Source organism: Canis aureus, chromosome 18 (genome assembly GCF_053574225.1).
Source record: "Canis aureus isolate CA01 chromosome 18, VMU_Caureus_v.1.0, whole genome shotgun sequence".
Lineage (NCBI taxonomy): Eukaryota > Metazoa > Chordata > Mammalia > Carnivora > Canidae > Canis > Canis aureus.
Window position 1 is genome coordinate 22,790,886 of NC_135628.1, and position 25,515 is coordinate 22,816,400.

Consider the following 25,515-nt stretch of genomic DNA (forward strand, 5'->3'; position numbering starts at 1 on the left):
CCCTGAGGTGCCATGGTGTGACTTACCTGCAGCAACTCCTTTTATTCCCCATGGTATTTTGTGTTTTAAAAAGTTGGCTTTTCTTGTGGTGGCATGGGCAGGGTGTGGAGTGCAGTATGCGGCAGAAGAGGAAATGGGCAAGGAGAAGGTGAAACACAGAATCGGTAGGAGCTAAGAGCTAGTTCAGAATATGGTCTGGCTGGCAAGATAAGAAGATTCTCACGTAGGGGTCCTCAGTGAGTCCCAAACCAGAAGATGCTTCTGTTTCTCTAACAAAAATGGTAGTGTTGGAAGAAATGGCAGGGAAAGCGCAATCTTCAGACGGGGCTTTCACATCTTATGCAGGGCCACAGGCCCTTCTTCTGCTTCCTTGAGATTGATGATTGAGCGCAACTTCCAGCTGCCGTTTAAGCACTGTTGTGGGTTAGAAACACAGCAGAGCGGCCCTCTAGCCTTGAACTGTGCTACAGGGAAGTGACACGATAGTTTGTGGGCTGCAGCTTCTTTATAATTTCTTTTCCCACCAGTCCACCCTGTCAGTTGGCCATTCTAGTCAGCTGGGGTGGAGTGGGATGGCTGGGTCTGTGAAGCAGAAATAGGGTGGGGGGCCAGCAAGCCTTTGTGCTCTCAGACCCTAGACCAACCAGGAATGCTCTTCTCTCCAGGCTGAGGTGGCATTCCCTAGCTGTGTTCATAGGGAAATATTTGAATATGTCAGTGACTGATGTGACCCGTTCTCTCCATGGGGCTGACAACTGTGTGCTGGAATTTGCCATCAGCAGAGGTGTAGTATGCTATGTATTAGTATGCATCCCTGCATGTGAAAGCTGTGGTTTATCAAACCTTGCCTTTAAATCCCCACTGGGCTTAATTTACTAGAAGTGTTTCAATGTCTTAAAAAATATATATTTTAAGGAGAGAGCCTCAAGCATCCTGCAGAGGATGTGCATAAACTAGCCAGGTGGGCCAGTGTGCCCGTCCTCCAGAATGGGTGAAGAATAATGAGTGGGAAAAGCGGAGTGGCTGTGTTTGCCATGAAAATAGGGTGCCAGCACTTGAGAAGCAAGCATTAAATATTAAAAGATAAAAATCTGCATGAAGAAGAAAGGACATAAGAAATACTGGACTTTGGAATTCATGTAGCTGTGAAGCCCTGTAAAAGTACTGACTTGATGTTTTAGTAATTCAGCCTTGATAATTTACTTCTATAGAAATCATGCTAAAGAGGAGTCTAAATAATTGATTAGACTTTTCCAGAAAATAGACTTAATGTTTAGCGACTCATCAGAAAAAAAGAGTGAAGTCTGAAACAAATCTGGGCAGCCCTCTTTATTTTCTCTTTCCGTCCTAGTTTTTTCTTCTTAAAGTAGTTTGACTGGTTATTGAAAAACTGCAGGGTGGTCACTAACTCCGTGTCTAACTTGAGCTCCATGACTGGTCGTGCTCCTGAAGTGTCTGTGAAAGAACTGAGGACAATGACTATAAAAAAAAAAGCAAAGTCTGCTGTCCCTTGTTCTGAGACAGCACCGTAGTCATGATGCCATGTGTGCTCTGCTGTTTTCATAGCGACTGTGCTCTTGGAGAAGAATTTCCACCCCTTTGTGGAGCTGCCCGAACAGCAACAGACAGCGCTGAGCGACGTCCTCCAGGCGGTCCTGTTTGATGAAGAATTACTTGTGGTCCTGGAACAAGTGGTAAGACCAAAGATATCTTGAGGCAGAGCATCTCCACCTGGGTTTTTGGGAGATGTGGACAGGTGAGACCTCTTGAGATCAGGCTGTGAGCTGGGATAAAATTCTATTTACAATTTCCCCACCTCCTTTAAACCTTAAAGCCTCCTTTTTTTTTTTTTTTTCTTTTACTCCCAGGTCCTTAGTTTTCTAACTGAAGAAAAGTGGCTGATGTCAGAAATCAAATGGTAGATTGGTTCCCTAGGGTTGTTGTAACAAATTACTAGAAACTCTGTGGCTTAGGACAATGGAAATTTATTATCTTAGAGTTCTGGAGGCCAGGAGTCTGGAGCTGAGGTGTCAGCAGGGCCATGCTTCTCAACCACAGGCTTTAGGGGACAGCCCTTCCTCACCTCTTTCATCTTCTGGTGGCTCCTGATGCTCCTTGCCTTGTGGCCACACTGATCCAGTCTCTGTCTTCCCAGTGTCATCTCCTTTTCTGTCTCTTAAAGGACACTCATCATTGGCATACAGGGCCCATTCCCATCCAGAAGTATCTCATCTTGAGATCCTTACCTTAATTATATCTGCAAAGACTCTTATTCCAGATAAGGTCATACTCTGAAATTTGGAGGGGGGGGGGCATTATTCAACCCCACTACAAGGAGGCTGTCTGGTAGAGTCCAGTAAGTAAATTTATTCTATTTAGAATAGATTAAAAAGCAGGCCTTTGTGTTTTTCTGTTTTGTAGCAAAAGTGTTTTCTGGGGAGGTTGAGTTCCTTAACTATTAGTCGTACAAATGGTGAAGGACATGCTAGCTGCCAACCTGCCAGACTTTGTATTCTTTGCTAAGGGGGCTGGGGCACTATTAAGATGATTTAGATGAGAGTTTTTCCTTTGTTTTTCTTTTCCCTCCCATTATTCAGAGTTTTGAACTCTGATTTTCTGATTCAATGCTTTATGGTTTCCAGGAGAGTATTCATGTTATTTTTCCCTCTTGAAACTGGATTGTGCCAAAAGAGCTTAGCTGCCAGTGATGGAACCTGCAATTGTTGTAATAGCCCAACAGTCCGGGACACCTGGGTGTTCTGGAGGATGCTAAGCTCACAGGATGGTGTGTTAACTCCAGGGTGAACACAAATGTTTCAAAAAACCAACTGATTTATACTTCCTAAAATAGCTCCTTCCAAGAGGGAAATCTCAGACCAGTACCCTTTAGAAAGAATGTCAGTTGCCCTGTCAGGTGTGGGAGAAGCAAGCTGCCCAGCTGGTGGGGGCCAGTGGGCTCATCTGTGAACGCACCTGATGTGTAAGTTACAATGGAGAAGAGCTCCCTAGGTGGTACTGAGCTGGCTGAAGTGACCCTCCCTGGCAGGGCCACCTACCTCCCAGTGGGCCCAATGTGGATGGATGAGGCTGCCTCGGGCCCAGCTGGGAATGTGGCTGGGGGCTGCTGGTGTGCCAAGTTTAAAGCTGCAGAACCATGATGGGACAATGCTTTTATGTTCCCCTCCTTAGTTCTGCGTGTAGCCACCTGTTCCTGGTCCCTGGTCCAACCTGACTTGTCCTGGAAGGTTCTATCTGTAGTTCCTGCATCCCTTTTCCCTTCTCTGTGAAAGAATAGTACCAGGCAAGGCTGTTTACTCTCTCCTTATGAGAGACTAGTAATTTCAAAACAGAAAAGAATGTAGGGTTTTGCTTTAGTTGGGAGACGGTGGAAGGGTAAGCAGTTGTGTGTCATGGGGCAGAGGCTTAGCTTGGCCTTTGGCTTTAATGTATCTGTCTTTTTTCTCCTCTTCCCGCAGTGTGACGATGTGGTCAGCGGTCTGTCGCCCCCACTGGCAATACCGGGGGAGCTGAAGCCCCCGCAGCAGCAGGACCTCATGGCTTTCCTGAACTTGGTGGGCTACAGAGTACAGGGCGGGAGTCCAGACCAGGAGGATGCAATCAGCAACCAGAAGCTCTTTTCTACGGCCTACTTCTTGGTCAGTGCACTAGCAGGTACGGAAAAAGAAAGAAATGCTGTTATTGCTTTGAAATTGCTTTGCTTATTATTGTGGAAGATTTGGTACATGTAGTTCCCTCCCTTTCAGCAGTACAGGGAGGATAAGTGGAAGGCTGAGGAAGCTTATGATTGTCATGAAAAGTCATAGACTTGTGTGACACCAGCTTCCTCTGCTCTCTGAGAGCATGTCTCTCTCCCTCCAGGGAGGGCTGTCTGCCGGCAGGAAGACAAACACAGCTTCAAACACAGCCTTATGATTCACACTTAAGCCCTGACACTGCTGTGGGGCAGTGGCTTTCATTTGGCAACTGCTCTCTCCTCTAGTGTTTTGATCGTCTCTGCAAACTTCTTGGCCACTTTGTGGCCATTTGGGGAAGGAGACTGGAAAGCATCCTGCTGCACTAGGATACCGGGCCCAGCCGCAACCCAGCTTCTCTACTGGTCCTGACATGGCCTTCCCTGGGGCGTGGCCACGAAGTTATCACCTAGCAGTGGACCCCACCCTGCCACTCCTCTACCACGGCCACCCAGAATTCACCATACCAGAGGGTCTGGGGTATCAGAAGGTAGCCATTCTGTGTGGGCTTTCAGTTCCTTCTTGGAAAGGCAAGACCTGGCACATCAGCCCAGGGTCCTTGTCCCCACAACTTCCCTTCATGGTGGTATTACTTGAGGTTTTGAGTTCATGATGCATTCACAGTTCCTCCCCAGCACTATAGAGAAAGAGGCCAAGGAGATCTTCAGTTTTCAAAAAGTTAATCAGAGAGGATCCCTCTTCCAGCTCTACATGCTGATGAATGCACGCTCTTGTGCTAAATCACGGATAAAAGTTGTAGCTGGGATAGGACATAAGATAGAGGCCTGTGGAACACCAATGGAGATGTCCCCCCCCGCCCCCAACCCGTTCCATGTTAACATCAGTGTACTAGGATCTTTATTTTTTTATTTTTATTTTTTTAGGATCTTTAAATACAGTCTATCAGGGGCTAATCCACTGGCTAGAGTTTTCCAGCTTGTGAAGGGTCTTTTCTTCACATACCCTATTACTTATTGACATACTTCTGTCAATAGGCTAGTTCAGTAATATGAAATATGCAGTATGTGTCTGACATCATGAATGCGTGAGTCTCCTGCTCCTTGAAACCTGGACACAGGTTCAAATTCTCTTGCAACCTTGCAGATAGGGAGTCACTGGGAATTAACAAATAACCTGAGACTCATTTGCTATTTCTGAGCTGGAAACTTGGAGGTAGTGAAATCTTCTAGTGCAGCTGAAAATATCCAGTCAGTTTCTGAACCAACAATGCCCTTTTGCATCTCTCAGAATTGATATCTCATTTACATGTCAGTCACTGCACAGGGCAGATCAGCTCCTTCATTGTAAAGCTCTTCCATTAGTGCTCCTGCTAATCCTCGGCCCTTCTGAGTTGACCTTTCCCTCTTATGAAAACAGTCTTCTCTCTTTAGAACCTAGGGAAAATGCTGGAACAAAGAGCAGCTTTCTAAATAATAACACCAGTTACTACTAGCTTTATAGTGCCTAACTTTAAAAAAATTGAGATAAAATAGATATACAACATCATTAGTTTTAGGAGTATCACATGATTCCATATTTGTATACATTGCAAAACAATCATAACATGTCTAGTTAATATCTATCACAGATTTGTACAGTTACAAATCTTTCTTAGAACTTTTTTTCTTATGAGAATTTTTAATATTTCCTCTTAGCTTTCAAATATACAATACAGTATTCTTTAACTACAGAAATTATATACAATTTCTGTATAATATACAATACAATTTACAATTACAATAAAATACAATTTTCTGTAAAAATATACAATACAGTATTGTTAACTACAGAAATCATGCTGTACATTACATGTTCATGATTCACTTTTTTTAATAGCTGGAAGTTAGCACTTTTTTTTTTTAATTTTTTTTTTAAATTTTTTTTTAATTTATGATAGTCACACAGAGAGAGAGAGGCAGAGAAACAGGCAGAGGGAGAAGCAGGCTCCATGCACCGGGAGCCCGATGTGGGATTCGATCCCAGGTCTCCAGGATCGCGCCCTGGGCCAAAGGCAGGTGCCAAACCGCTGCGCCACCCAGGGATCCCTGGAAGTTAGCACTTTTAACCACATTCATCCATTTCCATCCTTCCCTCCCCATTGCCCTCTGCTTTTGGCAACCCTCAATCTGTTGTTTATGTCCATGAGCTTGCTTGTTCATTCATTTTCTTTTCTTTTCTTTTCTTTTCTTTTCTTTTCTTTTCTTTTCTTTTCTTTTCTTTTCTTTTCTTTCTTTTCTTTTTTCTTTTTTTCTTTTCTTTCTTTCTTTCTTTCTTTCTTTCTTTCTTTCTTTCTTTCTTTCTTTCTTTCTTTCTTCTTTTCCTTTCTTCTTTCTTTTCTCTTTCTTACTCTTTTTCTCTCTCTCTTTCTCCCTCTCTTTCTTTCTTTCCATATAAGTAACATCATATGTTATTTGTTGTTCCCTGACTTCTTTTTTTTTTTTTCTTCCCTGACTTCTTTCACTTAGCATAGTGTCCTCAGGGTCCATCCATGTTGTCAAAATAACAAGATTTCCTTCTTTCCTTCCTTTTTCATGGCTGAATAGTATTCCATTGTGATACATACCACATTTTCTTTATCCATTCATGCATCAATGGACACTTAGGTGGCTAACATATCTTAGTTATTTTAAGTAATGCTGCAGTGAACGTGGAGGTGCTTATCTATTTTTCTCCAGTTAGTGTTTTTATTTTCTTCAGAAAATTACCCAGAAGTGGAATTGCTAGATCATATGGCAGTTCCAGTTTTAATTTTTTGAGGAACTTCCATACTGTTTTCCACAGTGGCTGCACCAATTTACATTTCTACCAACAGTGCACAAGGATTCCCTTTTCTCCAGATCCTCACCAACACTTGTTATTTCTTGCCTTTTTGAAAAATAGCCATTCTAACAGGTATGAAGTAATATCTTATTGTGATTATAATTTGCATTTCTCTGATAATTAGGAACATTGAGCACCTTTTTATGTACCTTTTGGCCACTTATTAGTCGTCTTTGGAAGAATGTCTATTCAGATCCTCTGCCCATTTCAATCAGATGTTTTTTTTTTTTTCCTTTTGCTTTTGAATTGTAGGAGTCCTTTTATATTTTGGTTATTAACACCTTATCAGAATTATCTTTTTGTAAACATTTTTTTTCCATTCAATAGGTTACCATTTGATTTTGTTGATGGTTTTCTTTGCTGTGCAGGATTTCCTTAGTTTGATGTAGCCCTACTCAGTTCTGGTTTTGTTACCTTTGGTGTTGGTGGATGATTTTTTTGGATTTGACACCAAACGCAGTCTCAAGGAACTTACTACCTTTGTTGATTTCTTTTAGGAGTTTTATGGTGTTCAGATCTTTGAACCATTTCAAGTTAATTTTTGTGTATGGTGTAAAATAGTGATCCAATTTCATTCCTTTGATGTAGCTGCTCAATTTTCCCAGTGCCACTTACTAAAGAGATTGTCCTCTCCTGATTGTACATTTCTGGCTCCTTCTCATAAATTAATGGGCCAAATAGGTTTATATCCTGGGCTCTCTATTCTGTTCCATTAATCTATATGTCTGTTTTTATGCCAATACTGTACTGTTTTGATCAGTACAGCTTTGATAATATAGTTTGAAATAAGACAGTATGATCCCTCCAGCTTTGTTCATCTTTCTCAAGATTGCCTTGCCTATTTGGAATCTTTTGTGGTTCTATACAAATCTTAGAATTGTTTGCTCTATTTCTGTGAAAAATGCCTTTGGAGTTTGGTAGAGATTACATCCAATCTGTACATTGCTTTGGGTAGTATGGACATTTTAACAATATTCTTCCAATTCATAAGCACAGATTATCTTTCCATTATTTGTGTCTTCAGTTTCTTTCATCAGTGTCCTCTAGATTTCAGTGTATAGGTCTTTCACCTCCTTGGTTAAATTTATTCCTAGGTATTTTATTCTTTTTGATGTAATTATAAATGGATTTCTCATTCATTAGTGTGTAGAAACACAAGAGTTTTGTATCATGGTTTTGTATGTTGTAACTTTTCTAAATTGTTCTAACAGTTTTTTGGGGGGAGAGTCTTTATTTTCTATATATAGTATCATGTCATCTGTAAATAGTGATGGTCTTACCTTTTCCTTTCCAATTCGGAAGTGTTTTATTTCCTTTTCTTGCCTAATTGCTCTAGCTAGGATTTTCAATACTATATTGAATAAAAGTGGTGAGAGTGGAATCCTTGTCTTGTTTCTGATCTTAGAGGAAAAGCATTCTACTTTTCATTATTAAGTATGATGTTAGCTATAAGCTTGTCATATTTGGCCTTTTTATTTTGAGATACATTGCCTCTATACTTTATTGACACGTTTTTATTTATCATAAATGGATGCTGAATTTTATCAAATGCTTTTTCTGTATCTTTTGAGACAATCATATGATTTTTATCCTTAATATTGTTAATGTGGTATATCATGTTGATTGATTTGTGGAAGTTTAGCCATCCTTACATCCCTGGAATAAATCCCATTTGATCATGGTGTATGAGTCTTTTAATGTACTGTTAAAATCAGTTTGTGAATATTTTGTTGAGGACTTTTGCATCTATGTTCATCAGTGATATTGGTCTATAATTTTCGTGTGGCCTCCTTGTCTGGTTTTGCTATCATGGTAATACTGGCTTTGAAAAAGGGATTCCAAGAGTTTGAAAAGGAATGGTATTTATTTTCCTTTAAATTGTATTAATTTTTATTTTTTAAGCAGGCTTTATGCCCAATGTGGGGCTTGAACTCATGACCCTGAGATTAAGACCTGTGCTCTACCAACTGAGACAGCCAGGTGCCCCAGTGTTAACTTTTATTTTTAATTAAAAAAATTTTTTTAAAGATTTTATTTATTCACTCATGAGAGACACAGGGAGAGAGGCAGACACACAGGCAGATGGAGGAGCAGGCTTCCCGCAAGGAGCCTGATGTGAGACTTGATCCCAAAAACCTGGGATCACGATCTGAGCCAAAGGTAGACACTCAACCACTGAGCCACTTAGGCATCCCTTAATTTTTCTTTAAATGATTCACAGAATTCACCTGTGAAGCCATCTGGTCTTGGGCGTTTGTTTGTTAGGAGATTTTTGGTTACTGATTCAATATCCTTACTTATAATCAGTCTGTTCAGATTTTCTGTTTCTTCCTGATTCTGTCTTGGTAGGTTGTATATTTGTAGGAATTCATCCATTTCTTCTAGGTTGTCCAATTTGTTGGTGTAGAGTTGTTCAACTGTTTTCATGACCTTCGAATGGCTTGCATATCTATAATTTTTCCTTCATTTTGTATTCATTAACTAATATATTGTTTTTAATTAGAATGAGTTCAAGAAATGCAAGATTGGACGGGATGAGCACTGGGTGTTATTCTGTATGTTGACAAATTGAACACCAATAAAAAATAAATTTATTAAAAAAAAGAAACGCAAGATTAAAATACAAAGGAAAAGTTGCTGAATCATGTTTATCCACAGCAATTCTTGATGTACTGGAGTTGGTTTCTCAAGATCCTTTGTATTTGCTATCAGTTGTAATTTCTCTTTCATTTCTGATTTTATTTACTTGTCTTCTATATCTTGGTGAGTGTAGCTAAAGGTTTATCAATTTTATCTTTTCAAAGAACCAGCTCTTAATTGTATTGGTCTTTCTAGTCTCTATTTCATTTATTTCCACTATGCTCTTTTGTTACTTCCTTCTACTAAATTTGGGCTAAGTTTATTTTTCTCTTCCTAGTTCTTTCAGCTACAAAGTTAGGCTATGTATTTGAGATTTTTCATATTTCTTAAGGGCAATTATTGCCATGAGCTTCCCTCTTAGAACTGCCTTTACTGCATCTAATTAGTAAGTTTCAGTATGTTGTATTTCCATTTGTCTCAAGGTACCTTTTGATTTCTCCTTTGATTTCTTATTTCACACATTGATCATTGAGTAGTTTTGATGTCTACACATTTGTGACTTTTCTATTTTTCTTCTGTTAATTGATTTTAGTTTTACAGCACTGAAATCCTATTAAGCATCTTTTCCAATCACAGTCTTCTTAAATTTATTAAGACTTGTTTTGTGGACTAACCCATGATCTATCTCAGGGAATATTCTGTATATATCTGTTAAGGCCATCTTAGTGTATTGTTTAAGGCTGATGTTTCCCCTGATGATATTCTGTATGGATGATTTATCCCTGGTAAGTATTAAATTCTCTATTTCCTATTGTTGTGTATTTCTCTCTTTAGGTCTGTTAGTATTTGGTTTATATATTTAGGTGCTTCTACACCGGATGCATAAATGTGTTATATTCTCTTGTACTGGCTTTTTCCCACTGATCTATTTATCATCATATAATGCACTTCTTTCTCTTATTACAATCTTTGTTTTAAGGTCTATTTTAATTTTTTTTTAATTTTTATTTATTTGTGATAGTCACAGAGAGAGAGAGAGAATGAGGCAGAGACACAGGCAGAGGGAGAAGCAGGCTCCATGCACCGGGAGCCCGACGTGGGATTCGATCCCGGGTCTCCAGGATCACGCCCTGGTCCAAAGGCAGGCGCCAAACCGCTGCGCCACCCAGGGATCCCTCTTTGTTTTAAAGTCTATTTTAAATTTAGCTTTTCTTGCTTTCTTTTGGTTTCCATTTAGATGGAATACCTTTTACCAACTTCAGTCTGTGTCTTGACATCTTAAGTTTGTCTCTTGTGGGCAACATATAGATCTTTTATTTTTTTTTTTCCATTCAGCCACTCTATGGTTTTTGACTGGAAACTTTAGTTCATTTATATTTAAAGTAGTTATTAATAGTAATACGTGTGTACTTATTGCCATTAAAATTTGTCTTGTGGTTGTTTTGTAGTTTTTGTTCCTTTCTTCTCTTGCTCTCTTCTTTTGTGATTTGATGATTTTCTGTAGTTGTATGCTTAGATTCCATTCTCTGTGTATCTACTATAGGTTGTTGCTTTGTAGTTACCATGATACTTACATGTATCAACTTATTTTTATAAGTCTATTTTATTTTTTTCTATTTTATTTATTTTTTTCAAGATTTTATTGATTTAGAGAGAACAGCATGAGTGGAGGGGTAGGGCAGAGAAAGAGAGGCAGAAGCAGACTCCTCACTGAGCAGGGAGCACAAGGCGGGGCTTGATTCTGGGGCTCTGGGATCATGACCTGAGCCGAACCACGTCATTTAACTGACTGAGCCAACCAGGCACGCCTATAATAGTCTATTTTAAGTTGGTAACCATGAGAGTTCAAATGCATTCTCAAGCCTTAAATTTTTACTACCTCCTCCTCCATGTTTTAAGGTTTTGATGTCACAGTTTATATCTTGTGTATCCCTCAACAAATTATTGTGTAGTATTTTTCTACTATTTAGAATTAAAATTTTGATCTTTTATTAACTTTTGAATTTTAATTCCATTATAGTTAACATACAGTATTATATTAGCTACAGGTATATAGTATAATAATTCAACGATTCTGTATATTACTCAGTGCTCATCATGATAAGTGTACTCTTTAATACCCATTACCTATTTCATCCATCCCCACCTCCCCTCTGGTAATCATCAGTTTGTTCTTTATAGTTGACAATCTGTTTCTTGGTTTGACTCTTTTTTTTTTTTTTTCTCCTTTGCTCATTTGTTTTGTTTTTTAAATTCCACATTATTAAAATCATATGGTATGTGTCTATTTCTAACTGACTCATTTCACTTAGCATTGTACTCTCTAGCTCCATCCATGTACTTGCACATGGCAAAATTTCATTCCTTTTTATGGCTAATATTCTATTGTGTATGTGTATAAACATCTCACATCATCTGCACCCATTCATCTATCTGTGGACACTTGGGCTGCTTCCATATTTTGGCTACTGTAAATAATGCTGCTATAAATATAGGTGTGCATGTATCCCTCTGAATTAGTGCTTTTGTATTCTTGAGTAAATACCCACTAGTGTGATTCTTGGCTTGTAGAGTAGTTCTATTTTTAACTTTTTGAGGAACTTCCATATGTTTTCCCACAGTGGCTGCACTAGTTTGCATTCCCAGTAGTGCAGGAGGCTTTCTTTTTCTCCACATCTTTGCCAACACCTGTTGTTTCTTGTGTTGTTGATTTTAGCTATTTTGACAGATGTGAGGTGATATCTCATTGTAGTTTTGATTTGCATTTCCCTGATGATGAATGATGACGAGCATCTTTTCATGTGTCTTGGCATCTGTATGTCTTCTTTGGGGGAATGTCCACGTTTTCTGCCCATTTTTAAATTGGATTATTTGTTTTTTGGATGTTGAATTACAGAAATTCTATATAAATTTTGCATACTAACCCTTATCAGATCATTGCAAATATCTTCTATCCATAGGTTTCCTTTTAGCTTTTTTGTTTCCTTCACAGTGCAGAAGCTTTTTATTCTGATGTAGTCCCAACAGTTTATTTTTGCTTTTGTTTTATGGCCTCAAGAGAAATTCCTAGAAAAAAGTTGCTGTGTTCTCTTCTAGGATTTTCATGGTTTCCTGCCTCACATTTAGCTCTTTAATCCATTTTGAGTTTATTTTTGTGTAAGAAAGTGGTCCAGTTCCCTTCTTTTACATGTTGCTGTTCAGTTTTCCCAACACCATCTATTGAAGAGATTGTCTTTCTCCCACTGGATATTTTTTCCTGCTTTGTTGAAGATTAATTGATCATAGATTTGTGGGCTTATTTCTGAGTTTTCTCTTCTGGTCCATTGGTCTATATGTCTATTTTTGTGCCAGGACCATCCTGTTTTGATTACTACAGTTTTGTTTTTAAAGATTTTTATTTATTTAGTTGAGAGAGAGTAAGTGAGAGAGCATGCACAGGGGGAGGGAGGGAGAAGCAGACTTCCTTGCTGAGCAGGGAGCCCTACATGGGGTTCAATCCCAGGACCCCAAGATCCTGACCTGAGCAACCCAGGCATCACTTGATTACTACAGCTTTGTAATATAACTTAACATCTGAAATCGTGATGCCTCTAGCTTTGCTTTTGTTTTTCAACATTGCCTAGGCTATTCAGTCTTTTGGGATTCCAGAAAGATTTTAGGATTGCTTGTTCTAATTCTGTAAAAAATGCTGCTGGAATTTTGGTAGAGATCGCATTAAATCTATGGATTGCTTTGGGTAGTATAGACATTTTAACAATATTTGTTATTCCAATGCATGAGCGTGGAATCTTTCCATTTCTTTATTGTCTTCAATGTTTTCAGAGTATAATCTTTCACCTTTTTGTTTAGGTTTATTCCTAGGTATCTAATTATTTTTGGTGCAATAGTAAACGAGATTGTTTTCTTAATTTCTTTTTCTGCTGCTTCATTATTGGTATATAGAAATGCAACAGATTTCTGTAGATTGATTTTGTATCCTGCCACTTTACTGAATTTGATTATCCATTCTAGCAGTGTTTTTGATGGAGTGTTTCGGGTTTTCTGTATATAGTATCACGTCATCTGCAAAGAGTGTGAGTTTGCTTTCTTCCTTGCTGATTTGAATGCCTTTTATTTTTTTGTTGTCTGATTGCTGTGGCTAGGACTTCCTTGTCTTGTTTCTGACCTTAGGGAAAGGCTCTCAATTTGTTCCCATTGAGGATGATGTTAGCTGTGGTTTTTTCATAAATGGGCTTTATTATGTTGAGGTATGTTTCCTTTATACCTACTTTGTTGGGGGTTTTTGTCATGAATGGATGTTGTACTTTGTCAAATGCTTTTTCAGTGTCTGTTGAAATGATCATATGGTTCTCATCCTTTGTCCTATTGATGTTATGTGTAATGTTATTGATGTGCAAATACTGAACCACCCTTGCAACCTAGGAATAAATCCTTGGTCTTGGTGAACCGTTTTTTTAATGTATTGTTGGATTTGGTTTGCTAATATTTTGTTGAGGATTCATCACAGATCTTGGCCTATAGTTCTCATTTTTTTGTGGTGTCTTCATTTGGTTTTGCTACCAGGGTAATGCTGGTCTCATAGGGTGAATATTGAAGTTTTCCTTCCTTCTCTATTTTTTGGAATAGTTTGAAAAGAATAGATATTAACTCTTCCTTAAATGTTTGGTAGAATTTGCCTGTGAATCTGGTCCTGGACTTTTGGTTTTTTGGGGGAGTTTTAAAATTATTGATTCAATTTCTTTGCTGATAATCTGTTCAAATTTCTAATTTTTCCTGTTTCAGTTTGGGTAGGTTATATGTTTCTAGGAATTTATGCATTTCTTGTAGGTTGTTCAGTTTGGCATACAGTTTTTCATAATATTCTCTTGTATTTCTGCAGTGTTATTTCTAATCTCTCATCTGTGATTTTATTTGGGCCCTTTCTCTTTTCCTTCTTCGTAAGTCTGGCTGGTGATTTATGTTTTATTGATTTTTTTTCCCCCCAAAGAACCTGCTCCTGGCTTCATTGATCTGCTTTATTGTTTCTTATCTATATCATTTATTTCTACTCTACTCTTTATTTCCTTCCATCGGCTGGCTTTAGGTTTTTGTTTGTCCTTCTTTTTCTAGCTCCTTTAGGTGTAAGATTAGGTGGTTTATTTGACATTTTTGCTCTTGAGGTGGGCCTACTTCCCTCTTACGATTGCTTTTCCTGCATCAATGGTTTTGGGGACCACTGTGTTTTCATTTTCATTTGTTTCCATGTATTTTTTAATTCCTTTTGTCATTTTCTGGTTGACCCACTGATCATTTTTTAACATGTTGCTTAACCTCCTTGTATTTGTGGTCTTTCCAGATTTTTTTCTTGTTAACTTCTAGTTTCATAATGTTGAAGTCAGTAAAGATGCATGGTGATGAACTGTTAATTCATCACAGTGAACTGTGATCTTTTTAATTTTGTTAAGGCTTGTTCTGTGGCCTAATATATGATCTGTTCTGGAGAATGTTCTACATGCATTTAAATAGAATGTATATTCTACTGTTTTAGGATAGAATGCACTGAATATATGTTAAATCTATCTGGGCCATTGTGTCACTCAAAGCCATTGTTGATTTTCTGTTTAGACAATCTGTCCATTGATGTAAGTGGGGTGTTAAAGTCCCCTACTATTATTGTATTATTATTATTATTATTCCTTTATGTTTGTTACTTACTGTTTTATGTATTTGAGTGTCCCACGTTGGGTGCATAAATATTTACAACTGTAATATCTTCTTGTTGGATTATCTCTTTTATTATCATATAGTGCCCTTCTTTGTCTCTTACAGTTTTTGTTTTAAAGTCTATTTTGTCCGATATAAGGACTGCTACTCTGGCTTTCTTCTGACATCCGTTTGCGTAATAAATGTTTCTCTATCCCCTCAGTTTTAATTGGCAGGTGTCTTTATGTCTAAAGTGACTCTCTTGTAGGCAGCATATAGATGGGTCTTGTTTTTTGAATCTATTGTTATCCTATTTCTTTTGATTGGAGCATTTAGTCCTTTTCCATTCCAAAATATTATTATTTTTGAGAGAGGTGAGGCAGAGGGATAGAGAGAATCTTAAGCAGGCTCCATGTGGAGCCTGATGTGAGACTCAATCTCACAACCCTGAGATCATGACCTGGGCTGAAATCAAGAACTGGACACTTAACCGACTGAACCACCCAGGCACTTCCCTCATTCCAAAATATTCACAGACATGTATTTGTTGCCATTTTTTAAAAACTCATTTTGTGGTTTCTGAACATTTTCTCTTGTTCTTCTATGGTTTGCTGGTTTTCATTAGTGATATACTTGGATTTTTTTAATTCTATGCATATTCATTAGTTGTTTTTGATTTGTGGTATAACATCTTCTGCATATAGCAGTCTACATTAAATTGATGGTTAAGTTTCAACCCATTTTTTATTCCTCCCATCCCCATGTTTTAGTTATATGGTGTCATATTTTACATCCTTTATTTTGTTCCTAGATTGATTTTTCATCAATCTAGTATTCATGAAGTATTCATTTTTCAGTGCTTTTGTGTTTTCTACCTTCTTACTCTTTAAGTTTTGGTTGTTCCTTTCCACTCAGAGTTCCCTTTAATATTTCTTGCAGGGTTGGCTTAGTGGTCATGAACTCCTTTAGTTGTTTGGGAAATTCTTTCTCTCTCCTTCTACTCTGAAGAATAGCCTTGCTAGATAGAGTATTCTTGGCTGCCATTTTTCCCATTCTGAACTTTGGAATCTGTCATGGTTCTCTTTTCTGGCTTGGAAAGTTTCTGCTAATCCACTGATGGCTTTATGGGGTTTTCTTTGTATGTAGCTGTCTTCCTTTTCTTGCCACTTTTAATATTTTTAAGTTATCACTGTATTTTTCCATTTTAATTACAATAGGATTTTTTTTTTTTTTTAAGATTTTATTCATCCATTCATGAGAGAGAGAAAGAGAGGCAGAGACACAGGCAGAGGGAGAAGCAGGCTTCACGCAGGGACCCTGACTTGGGAATTGATCCCAGGTCTCCAGGATCAGGCCCTGGCCTGAAGGCGGCGCTAAACCGGTGAGCCACCCAGGCTGTCCTACAATAGGTCTTTATGTAGATCTGCTTTTCCTGAGGTTTCTCTGTGCCTCCTGGATATCTGTTTCCTTCCATGCTTTAGGAAAGGTTTCAGCTATTTCTTCAAATAAATTATCTGCCCCCATTCCTCTTTCTCCTTCTGTTGACTCCTATAATATGAATGTTATTATGTTTGATGGAGTCACTGAGTTCCCATATCTATTCTTGTTTTGCATAATTCTTTTTTTTCTTTTGTCATCTTGATTACTTTCCATTACTCTGTTTTCTAGGTCATTAATTTGTTCCTGTGCTTCCTCCATCCTGCTCTTCATTCTATCAAGCATGTTTCTCACTCTGTTTATTGAACCCTTTATCTCTATTATTCCTTATCTCTGTATTAGTGGTCTCACTGATATCCTCCACTGTTTTCTCAAGTCCAGTGAGTATTCTTATGATCATTGCTTTAAATCCTTTATTCGGCATGTTACTGTATCTGTTTCACTTAGATCTCTGGTCATGGCCTTGTCTTGCTCTTTCATTTTGGACAAATTCTGCTGTCTTCTCATTTTCTCTAAGTCTCTGTGTCTGTTTTTCTGTGTTAGGAAAGTTAGCTATGTCTCCTATTCTTGAGGGTAAGGGCTTTATGAAGAAGAGGACCTGTAGTGGCCTACAATGTAATGTCCCCTATTCCCCAAGGCCTGGCACTTCCAAGGGTGTCTCCAGTGTGTCTTGGCCACTTTATCCTTCAGACCAGTCATTTGCAGAAGCTCTCTTTGCCTGTTGTAGGCAGCATTTGGCCTTTAGTCTGTATGTGGCACATTTTACCTAGGTGTGCTCTGATCCACTTATGAATGAGATCTCTCATCACTGGAACTGAGGACTCAAAGCTTGCAAATCAGAAGATGCAGTGTTGGCAGGAGTTTGGGGTAGTCTTCTGGGAGAGGGGACCTATTGTCCTGGGCCTGAGGCAAGGGTGACTGGAAAGGGCAGTACTTCCAGAGCAGAGAGCTTGGTATAAATGAGTTAAAAGCAAGTGTTTGCACTGTGCTAGCTCCCACAGATGGCTCTGCTTTTAAGCTAATGGGCAGGGTAGGGAAATGGCACCTGCCAGTTCCTATATTCCCACAGGGGTCTCTCCATGAATCCTGTCTCTCTGGAACATGCTACAAGATGAGCAAATAATCTCCCCACTATGTGCCCTGGGTGTTCTTCACATCCCTATTTCCAAGCTGTACATCCACAAGCTGTTTGTGGCTACTCCTGGAGAGAAGGTAGGCCATTTCCTCTAGCTCCCTCAGAGCCAAGCATGGTGACCTTTAAAACTCCAGGCTTTAAGCAACTGCTGGTTATAAGAAGTCACAAAAATATGGTCCCTCATGCTTTCCAAGCCAATTGTTACAAGGATTTGTTTTGCCTGTGTGCTGTCCTGTATGCTAATCTGTCTTTTCTCTTCCAAGCGACATCCCTGTCCTTCCTACCTTTTTTGCTGTGGACTCTTCTCTACCTTTAGTTGTAAAGTTTGTTCTGCCAGTCTTCAGATAGATTTCTGGGATATTTAGGATGATATGATAGTTATCTAGTTGTATTTGTAGAATGAAGCAAGCTTAGGGTCCTCCTACTCGGCTGCCATCTTCCCCTCCTGATAGTTGGCCTCTGTCACGGAAAGACTGGGGGTAGTAGTCAGCCAAGTCTATTTGTTATGGTACCATGGGACCCAGACTCTCAAGCTTGCTAGCCACCAGAGCCAGGTGATCAAGAGGTGTCCTCTGGTTGGCACCCATAAAAACTAGAGCATCAGACTTGTGTAACAGCCTCCATTCCAGGAGATACTCCTTGGAGTGTGGCAGGGGAAGGATGCAAAGATGGTAAGCACTGGCAGCCAGCCTCGCCCTTGTTCTCTTTGAGAGGTCTTTCAGATTGCTGCCTTAAGAGAATAAGCTTCTTTTACAGAAAGCCTGCACACCTTTCAAAGGGCTGCCTCTGTGCAGGTAAGTTCATGTGTGAGGCCTATAAGAACCTTCTCAGTTATAGCCTTGTTGGTCTCATGAACATGAGTCCCAGTGGCTTTCAAAGCTCAGTGTCTGGGGAACTGGTCCCTTGAGTGCATATCTTTAAAATGTGGGGTTTAAGCTCTTTGGTTCTCAGAAGATCTGTGCTCTTTTCCAACTACGGGTTGCTTTACCAAGGTGGAGTTTATGGTGAGATTTTTGTTTCAGCCTCTCCTACCTGCTTAGATGTTGGTTTTTTTCTTGTTTGCTGTATGTGTAGGAGTTGCTCTGGTAGTTGTTTTTTTAACCTGAGGAAATTGTTCTATATGTAGCTGGAAGTGAGTTCAGGATCTTCCTACATTGCCACCTTGAACCAGCCTCTTCATGCTTAACTGGTTTAAAGCACTTCAGTCCCAGCATCTTGCCTGTCTCCTTAACCTTAGTGACCTTAAGCATGAACTCCCCAGGTCTCATTTGTAAAATAGAATATGGAAGAGCAATGAAAATACATTATTTCAACTCAAATACTAAAGGAGCTTCTTCTGTGTTTTAGGCACTGCTAGATGCTAAGGTAGGAGAAAATGATTATCTGCATCCACAGGAAATTAAAGTAGTAAAATTAGTAAGCTCTATAAAGCAGATGCTGTTATTTCATCCTTGTGTTCCTAGCTAGTGAGTGACCATCTGCATAACATGGAACTAAAGTATTTTTAAGAATAAGGGTGTGTGTGTGGGGGTGATGATTATATGGAAGCATGAACAGGGGAGATGATGTGTGACTGTGGTTTAGCCAGGCCTTCATGTCCCAGGTAACTTTGTCATTGCTCTTCCAGGTTCTGTGATCCCTTCACTAGGTGACCTATACTTGCCAGCTCCCTCTTCCTGATCTGGGATAAGGGCCTCCTTGATAATTTGTTGACTGTGGGCAAATGCACAGACAACATTTAAATTTAATTTTAGGGGGTTCTCAAGTGGGATCATTCCCTGGAGCTGCCTCATCCTCCTTGAAACCTTCCTGTCTTGGGAATAGCTATGTTTCATTGTACTCGGCTTGATCACAGCCTCAGTGACATGCTGCTGTTTATAAATAAGGCTGCTAATAAATGCAGGAGATGGAGGGACTTTTTAAGTGGTCCCTGGGCCAGATAATGCAGCAGGTGACTTTTTTTTTTTTTTTTTTGCCTCTTCAGTTCAAAAGTTACTTCCTGAGGGACTGGGTTCTTTTAGAAACTATATCTGTTAAATACCTGGTTGGTATTTAAAATCCATTTTGAATAACACTGACTTGGATTTCCTTTCCCTGGGACTTGGCAGTGCCCTTCTGGTGCATCCTCCAGCCTTAACACAGCCCTGCACCAACTTCTCCTATCATTGGTGCCCCTTGTGTTAGCTAGTGTGGGGCTCTGCAGTGCTAGCCCTCTGTCCAGCCACATTGCATTTTTCTTCTAAAAATGACTAGGGACCTGATTGGAACCCTTCATAGTTTACCATGTTCTCTGACATCTGTACAAACAAAACTGTGGTTGGTCAAAAGAGGAAACACGCTCCTAGAGGTATACCCAAAGCCATATACCAAATATGTAGCAGAGCTCAAACACAGCTCTTGTCCCAAATTCCATGTTCTTTTTTTTTTTTTTTTTAAATTTATACTTAGATTTAGCCAACTAGACTGAGTTTAAATGATCCCAATTTTGTTGGCAACATCCAAAGCCTCATAGTCAGGAGCCCGTCAAACATATGCCATCTTCTTTCTATTGGGCCTGATCAGTGTTAACTTTGGCCACATCAGTGTCATAGAACTTCTTCACAGCCTGTTTGATCTGGTGCTTGTTGGCCTTGACATTCACAGTGAACACACGTGTGTTGTCTTGTTTTCTTCATGGCTAACTCAGTAGTCAGGTGAAACTTGATGGTGTAGTGGTCAAGCTTGTTTCTCCTGAGGTGTGCTCTTTTGAGGACATTTGGGCTGCCTTCACGGACTGTCTTGGGCTGTCAGAAGGTAGATGACGTGGATCATCTTTCTTTTGGACTATCGTCTAGCGAACACAGAGCTGGTTACCTTGTTCCTATATCCATTTTCTAAAAGGCTTTTGCTGCTTGTTCAGCACCATTCATTCATTATTCAGTAATTACTGAGGATATCCTCTGCCTGGCTGGTGGGAGAGCACTAAAAAATATAAATTAGGTATAATTCAGAGGTTGGCCTGTTCCCATGGATTTTGTGTTTGTTTTCTGGACATTGACTGATTTTTGTCTCCTGCAGAAATGCCAGATAATGTAGCCGCTTTGCTAGGTGCTTGCTGTAGACTCCAGATTATTCCTACGCTGTGTCACTTGGTAAGGAACCTCTCCATGGGGATCTGGGAATGGGTACCTAACAACTGATAAAACACCTTTAGGATTTGTCACCTACAACAGCCCTTCAAAATAGGTTAAACAGGTATTGTTACTAACTCCACTTCTTTACACGCCATCCACATCACATCATACACCCTACCTTATAGGAAGACTGAAGCTGAGAGGTAAAGCATTTGTACAAAGAACTAGCTTGCAGGGCTAGGACTCCAACCTTGTCATTAGATTCCAAATCTTATGCTTCCTCCATTGTTTGGAGAGAATTTTAGCCAAGGTTTGGTTTATAACATTGTAGGGAATGAGCCTGACACCGTATTATTTGTAATGGCAGTGCTAGTGATCAGTTTGGTTCAGCTCTGCATCAAATTCACCAGGGAGGTATACCTCAGATTATGATAACCTTTGTGCCCTAAGAAAATGTCACGGCAAGAGCAAAAGTTAATCTTTTTCCTTTTTAAATTACAAACTGGGTTATTAATGGAAGGAACCATCAGTAGGCTGACTAGAGCCATTCTAATGGGGCAGGTGGTGCTCAGCCTGGGGCAGAGTAACTGAGCACACCTGGCTGGATTATTTTAAGGTCTGGTTAGTTACTAAGAGCCAAGACCAATATGCTATACAGGTTCATAAAGATCAAAGCTCAGAGCTCTGCCCTCAGATTTAGGAAGCAGGTATTAAGATTAAGTGCCAGCCCAAGACCCCGAAATTTGTTAACCATCCGACTTTGGGAACTTGGAACACCATGTTCTTGTGTGCATAGCAAAAACATCCGAACAAGGCATCATTCCAAGGAGCAATTTAGAGCCCAGTCACAACTGAAAGCAGATTCTACTCATCCAAAAGAATGCTGGGTTCTTATATTTTGACCACAAAAACTGAACTACTTGAAAACATGCCAGCATCTGTTCTGGGGCCAGCTAAGGGTAAAGTCTGGTGGTGTAGTTGGGTTAATTGTGTACAGTGATGAGCATGGCAGTAGCTCTGCCTTCATAGCCCAGCTCCCTGTTGCAGTAACTGAGTACTTTGCGTTTTCCAGGTTACCCTTAGTAAGATTTACAAAATCATCAACCGTGTTTATGAAGACATATACATAAATACCATAAGACCATATGAGCTAATTCCCTCTCCCAATAAACTCACACTTAGTTGTCATGTTCCATGCAGTCAGCGTTAGATTTGATCTTGTGTTTCTTCCAAGTTCTACTTTGTTGGTCTGAAAGGAGCGAGGAGGACACATTTGGAGTTCCAAGATGTCTGGTATTCCATACTGGCACAAAACTACCCACCCACAGAATCTTTGCCTGCTTTTGGGGGTTGTTCAACATAGACAAAGAAAAAATTATCTGTCCTAGATACATCAACAACTCTTAAGACAATGAGGCTCCTGCCTCCTAAAGGAATTTGGGTGTCATGTTTCTTACAGGGATTTACTTAGAATGGGGTATAGAAATGTACCTGCATTCCTGTCTTCTCTTGTCGGCCAGAGTTAACTCTGAGAGCCTGTCAGAAGGGCTTTTGGAAGAACAGCAGATACAGTAATGTGTTTGCCAAACTGGTAAGAAGGTGATTTAGAAGTATTAATTTTGCTCCACTACCCTTTGGGTGACTGTAATCTTATACCTAGAAGTGCCTGTGGGCACGTGGGGCTGGCGGCTATTCAGAGAAGGAAGCTGGATGCTGCTCAACACTTATCCACCAGACTCCAGACACAGAGCCTGCTGTGGCCAGGCTGTGCTAGTAGGGTTTATGCTCAAAAAGCAGGCCTAATCCACTTTCTGGAGTGAAATTGATAGTTTATGGTCTTGGCCAAAGGCTGATTTAAGCCCATGGTAATAACACCGTGTGAATGGTATTTGGCGAATCTACATAGCGTAGATTTGTAAGGCTGATTTTGATTATATTATCAAATGAATGCTGCCTTTCAGACATTGGGGTAAGCTTTTATATCAAGGTTATCATCGCTCAGGACGTTTCTGGAAATCTTTTGGATTCCCTTCAGATTCATTAAAATTCACACATACTTCATAGGTTTATTTCATTTTTTATTTTATATCTTACTTTTCTACATTAATCTGATCTAGTTCTCAATGCCTGGTAAAAGTCATATTAGCTAATCTTTGTAATTACTGAAGATTGTCACAAAATTTCAAAATTTTGTTCTCAATATAGCAACATCTGAGGGCCTGTGTTCTAGGACAGGCCAGGTCCCTGGTCTCCTAAAAAGCTCAGATTTTAGAAAATTTCAGAAATAGTGACTGGGAGGTGGAGGGCAGAATAGGAAAAGCCCTTTTGATGTGGCATTTCAGTGGACAATGAGATGAGAAGAAAAGGTCTACACAGAGCTTTGAAGGAAGAGGGTTCCAGGTAGAAGGAACAACAAAGGCTCTTAAGGCAGGAAGCATAAACTGTGGTGCCTATCCATTTGAGATCAAGTGACTATATAAGAAATTCAAATATCAATTAAAAAAAATCAAACCATACATACTGTATGGGAAAGTTACATTCTGAATTTTCTAATCTCCTAAAGTTAAGGGATCTAGCAGAAGGTAGAATTCAGAAAGGGGATTCAGTCAGAACTCCAGGCAAATTGGAAAAATTAGGCAGAGGGAGAAACAGATCTTGTTATATCTTAAATCTCTAAATGAAAAACCCTTAACAATTTTTTCCCCATAATCATCCAGAAGTGCATTACTATTCAACTATGTGGATTTTCTGTAATATTTTTAAGTGATTATGTTTAATGTGTCATTTCAGCTCCGTGCTCTCTCTGATAATGGAGTATCTGATCTTGAAAACCCAGACTTGGCTCCTCTGAAAGATATGGAAAGGTTTATGATCGTGCAGCGTTTGTTTGCCTCAGCCGACATGAACTTGGAAAGACTGCAGTCATCTGTAAAAGTTGTCACCCAGAAGGACCCTAACATTCTCCCACTAATTCTTTATATAAGCCTGAATGGACTCTGTGCTTTAGGCAGAGCACATTAATAACATGTGAATTACAAATACATGTTGTCATCCAAGGCTGGGTATTTCTCAGCATTGTTAAGTAACTACTGAGTTTAGCCACCAGGTACTCAGTAAACACTTTTTCATTAGACACTGGGTCACTAGAACAGGGCTCTAAGTTAGATTCCAGCACCTGAAGAGCTGGAGGAGGGTTGTGAATTTTAAGCTAGTAAATGGTCAGACTTTTTTTCTGCAGAAAAATGGGTCCACTTATCTATTATACAAAAACAAAGGAGTCTGACACTTTGATCCAAAAATTCATTTTAAATCGTGAATGCTATAGGAAGACAATTTCTCTTTATAGAAGAGTCTGTGTTTTAGATGTGCTGATTGACAAATGAACTGTAAATGCTACTATGGTACAGATATTCTGCTAAACAAAATTATACTAAAACAGTAGCAGGACACCTCTCCTTAGGGGTCTAGCTACATACTTTTTTTGGTCATGCTTTAATGAACATAGCAATTCTATGTCTAGAATAATGCTGATTTCCCACGTACTCTGGATTTTTAATTTATAAAATAGATACTGTATCAAAGGAAACTGTGAACTGTGTATATTTATTTTGCATTTAATTGTTTTGAAATTCTTCCACAAATAATTTGTACTGTCTCTCTAAATGCCCAATTCCATTGCTACTATCCACTGGGAATCTGAAACCACTTTACCTTAGCAAAAAGTAGTTAAGACTTCTTCCTAGAATTTGGTCTAACTTTAAGAGCAAGGAGGATGAGAAATAGGTATTGAAAGGGAAACCTGGTTTTCAGGACTTTATTACCTCAACATCATCTATTCCTTTTCTGCTCTTCAGATTTTAATAAACGTTAACACAGAAGAAATGAAGCAAAATAACCCTTTCATCACCTCAGTTAAAAATGAGACTAAATCTTATGCAAATACTCATAATACATGAGAAGAAAAAAGGAAAGTTGTACACTGCGTGGCAACAACATAAAACGTACCTTATAACAAACTGGACAGTAATCTGCAAACATGAAAATAGTTGTGCTACAACTGTGGCACTATATATGCCTTTTTGTCTTTCTGAAATAAGTTTTATAAACAACAAGTTGATGACAGATTTCCTAAGAGGAATCTACTTGTGTAAAAAATAGATACATATGTATCACAATGCAGTGAGAGGCTCCTTTGGGGAGAGGATTTAGAAGTTGGGACAAGAGGTTGTGTGACAGGTTGCCCTTCTATTCCCATTATAATTTTGTATATATTAGCCTCTAAATTGAAAACAAGTCAAACCAAAAAAACCCAAAAGCAAGAAAAACTAAAGACTGGCTTTAAGCAGAAAGACAAGATGCTATCCCAGCACATGCCAAAAGTTTAGGTTTTATCAAACAGGCAACTAAGGCATTTGTCTTTTTCCACAATTATCAGGCAGCTGCCCAGTTGGACTGTGTTTTAAAAATTTGCAGTTTTAAAGGATGTAGCCTTATACTGCTACAGGTGTTCCCAGCCCCCCAGGTACTGCCACTCCTTAGCAGACCCCACTGTCATGTGGTGGGAAAAGTAGTGCTGGGCATGCTTGAGTGGGGCTTCCAAAAGGCTCTTCTAAGTAACTGGTATCCTCATCACTATATACGATTATTACCTGTAAATTTACATTTGTAAACAGATACCTAGAAAACAGAAAACAGTAATATTTCCCAGAACCACAGAAAATAACCCCTTCACTCAGATGTTTCCATGACCATTTCTCTTTCACAAGTGGATGCAGGAAGAAACAATTAACTAGTGTAGTGTGGGCCTATAATGGTCCCTCAGGTGTTTGTGATGTAATAATCCCTGGAACCTGTGACCATGTTACCCTATGCCAAACAGAGACTTCATAGGTGTTTTTCACCTTGAGATAGAGATTATCCTGGATTATCTGGGTGGGGCCCTTAGAAGGCAGAAGAGCAGTGAGAAACTCGGCCAAAGAAAATGCAGGAAAGAGGA

General features: G+C 39.3%; 1 protein-coding gene and 1 long non-coding RNA gene across 5 annotated transcripts in view; one reads left to right on the top strand and one right to left on the bottom strand.

Annotated features, from left to right (window-relative positions):
* Positions 1-24,105, top strand: part of GSDME (gasdermin E) — a 75,677-nt gene extending 51,572 nt beyond the window's left edge. For 2 of the 3 annotated variants that reach the window (XM_077856501.1, XM_077856500.1), the window contains exons 7-10: positions 1,567-1,694; positions 3,477-3,672; positions 20,464-20,537; positions 23,310-24,105. In XM_077856501.1, the coding sequence (XP_077712627.1) occupies positions 1,567-1,694; positions 3,477-3,672; positions 20,464-20,537; positions 23,310-23,540 (629 nt within the window). In that variant the 3' untranslated portion in view covers positions 23,541-24,105. Of the gene's footprint in view, positions 1-1,566; positions 1,695-3,476; positions 3,673-4,000; positions 4,212-20,463; positions 20,538-23,309 lie in introns of those variants that run through there. The other variant, XM_077856502.1, reaches the window with a different exon arrangement.
* LOC144288744 (uncharacterized) lies at positions 1,325-25,338 on the bottom strand. Of its 2 annotated transcripts, XR_013356731.1 has the most exons (5): positions 25,181-25,338; positions 21,696-21,768; positions 5,019-5,158; positions 4,220-4,389; positions 1,325-3,665 (listed from the first exon to the last, which is right to left on the bottom strand). It is a non-coding gene; the product is annotated as an uncharacterized LOC144288744 (long non-coding RNA). The 2 variants fall into 2 exon arrangements; XR_013356730.1 differs by lacking the exons at positions 1,325-3,665; positions 4,220-4,389 and having other exon boundaries at positions 4,603-5,158; positions 25,181-25,336.
* Positions 25,339-25,515: the final 177 nt, after the last annotated feature.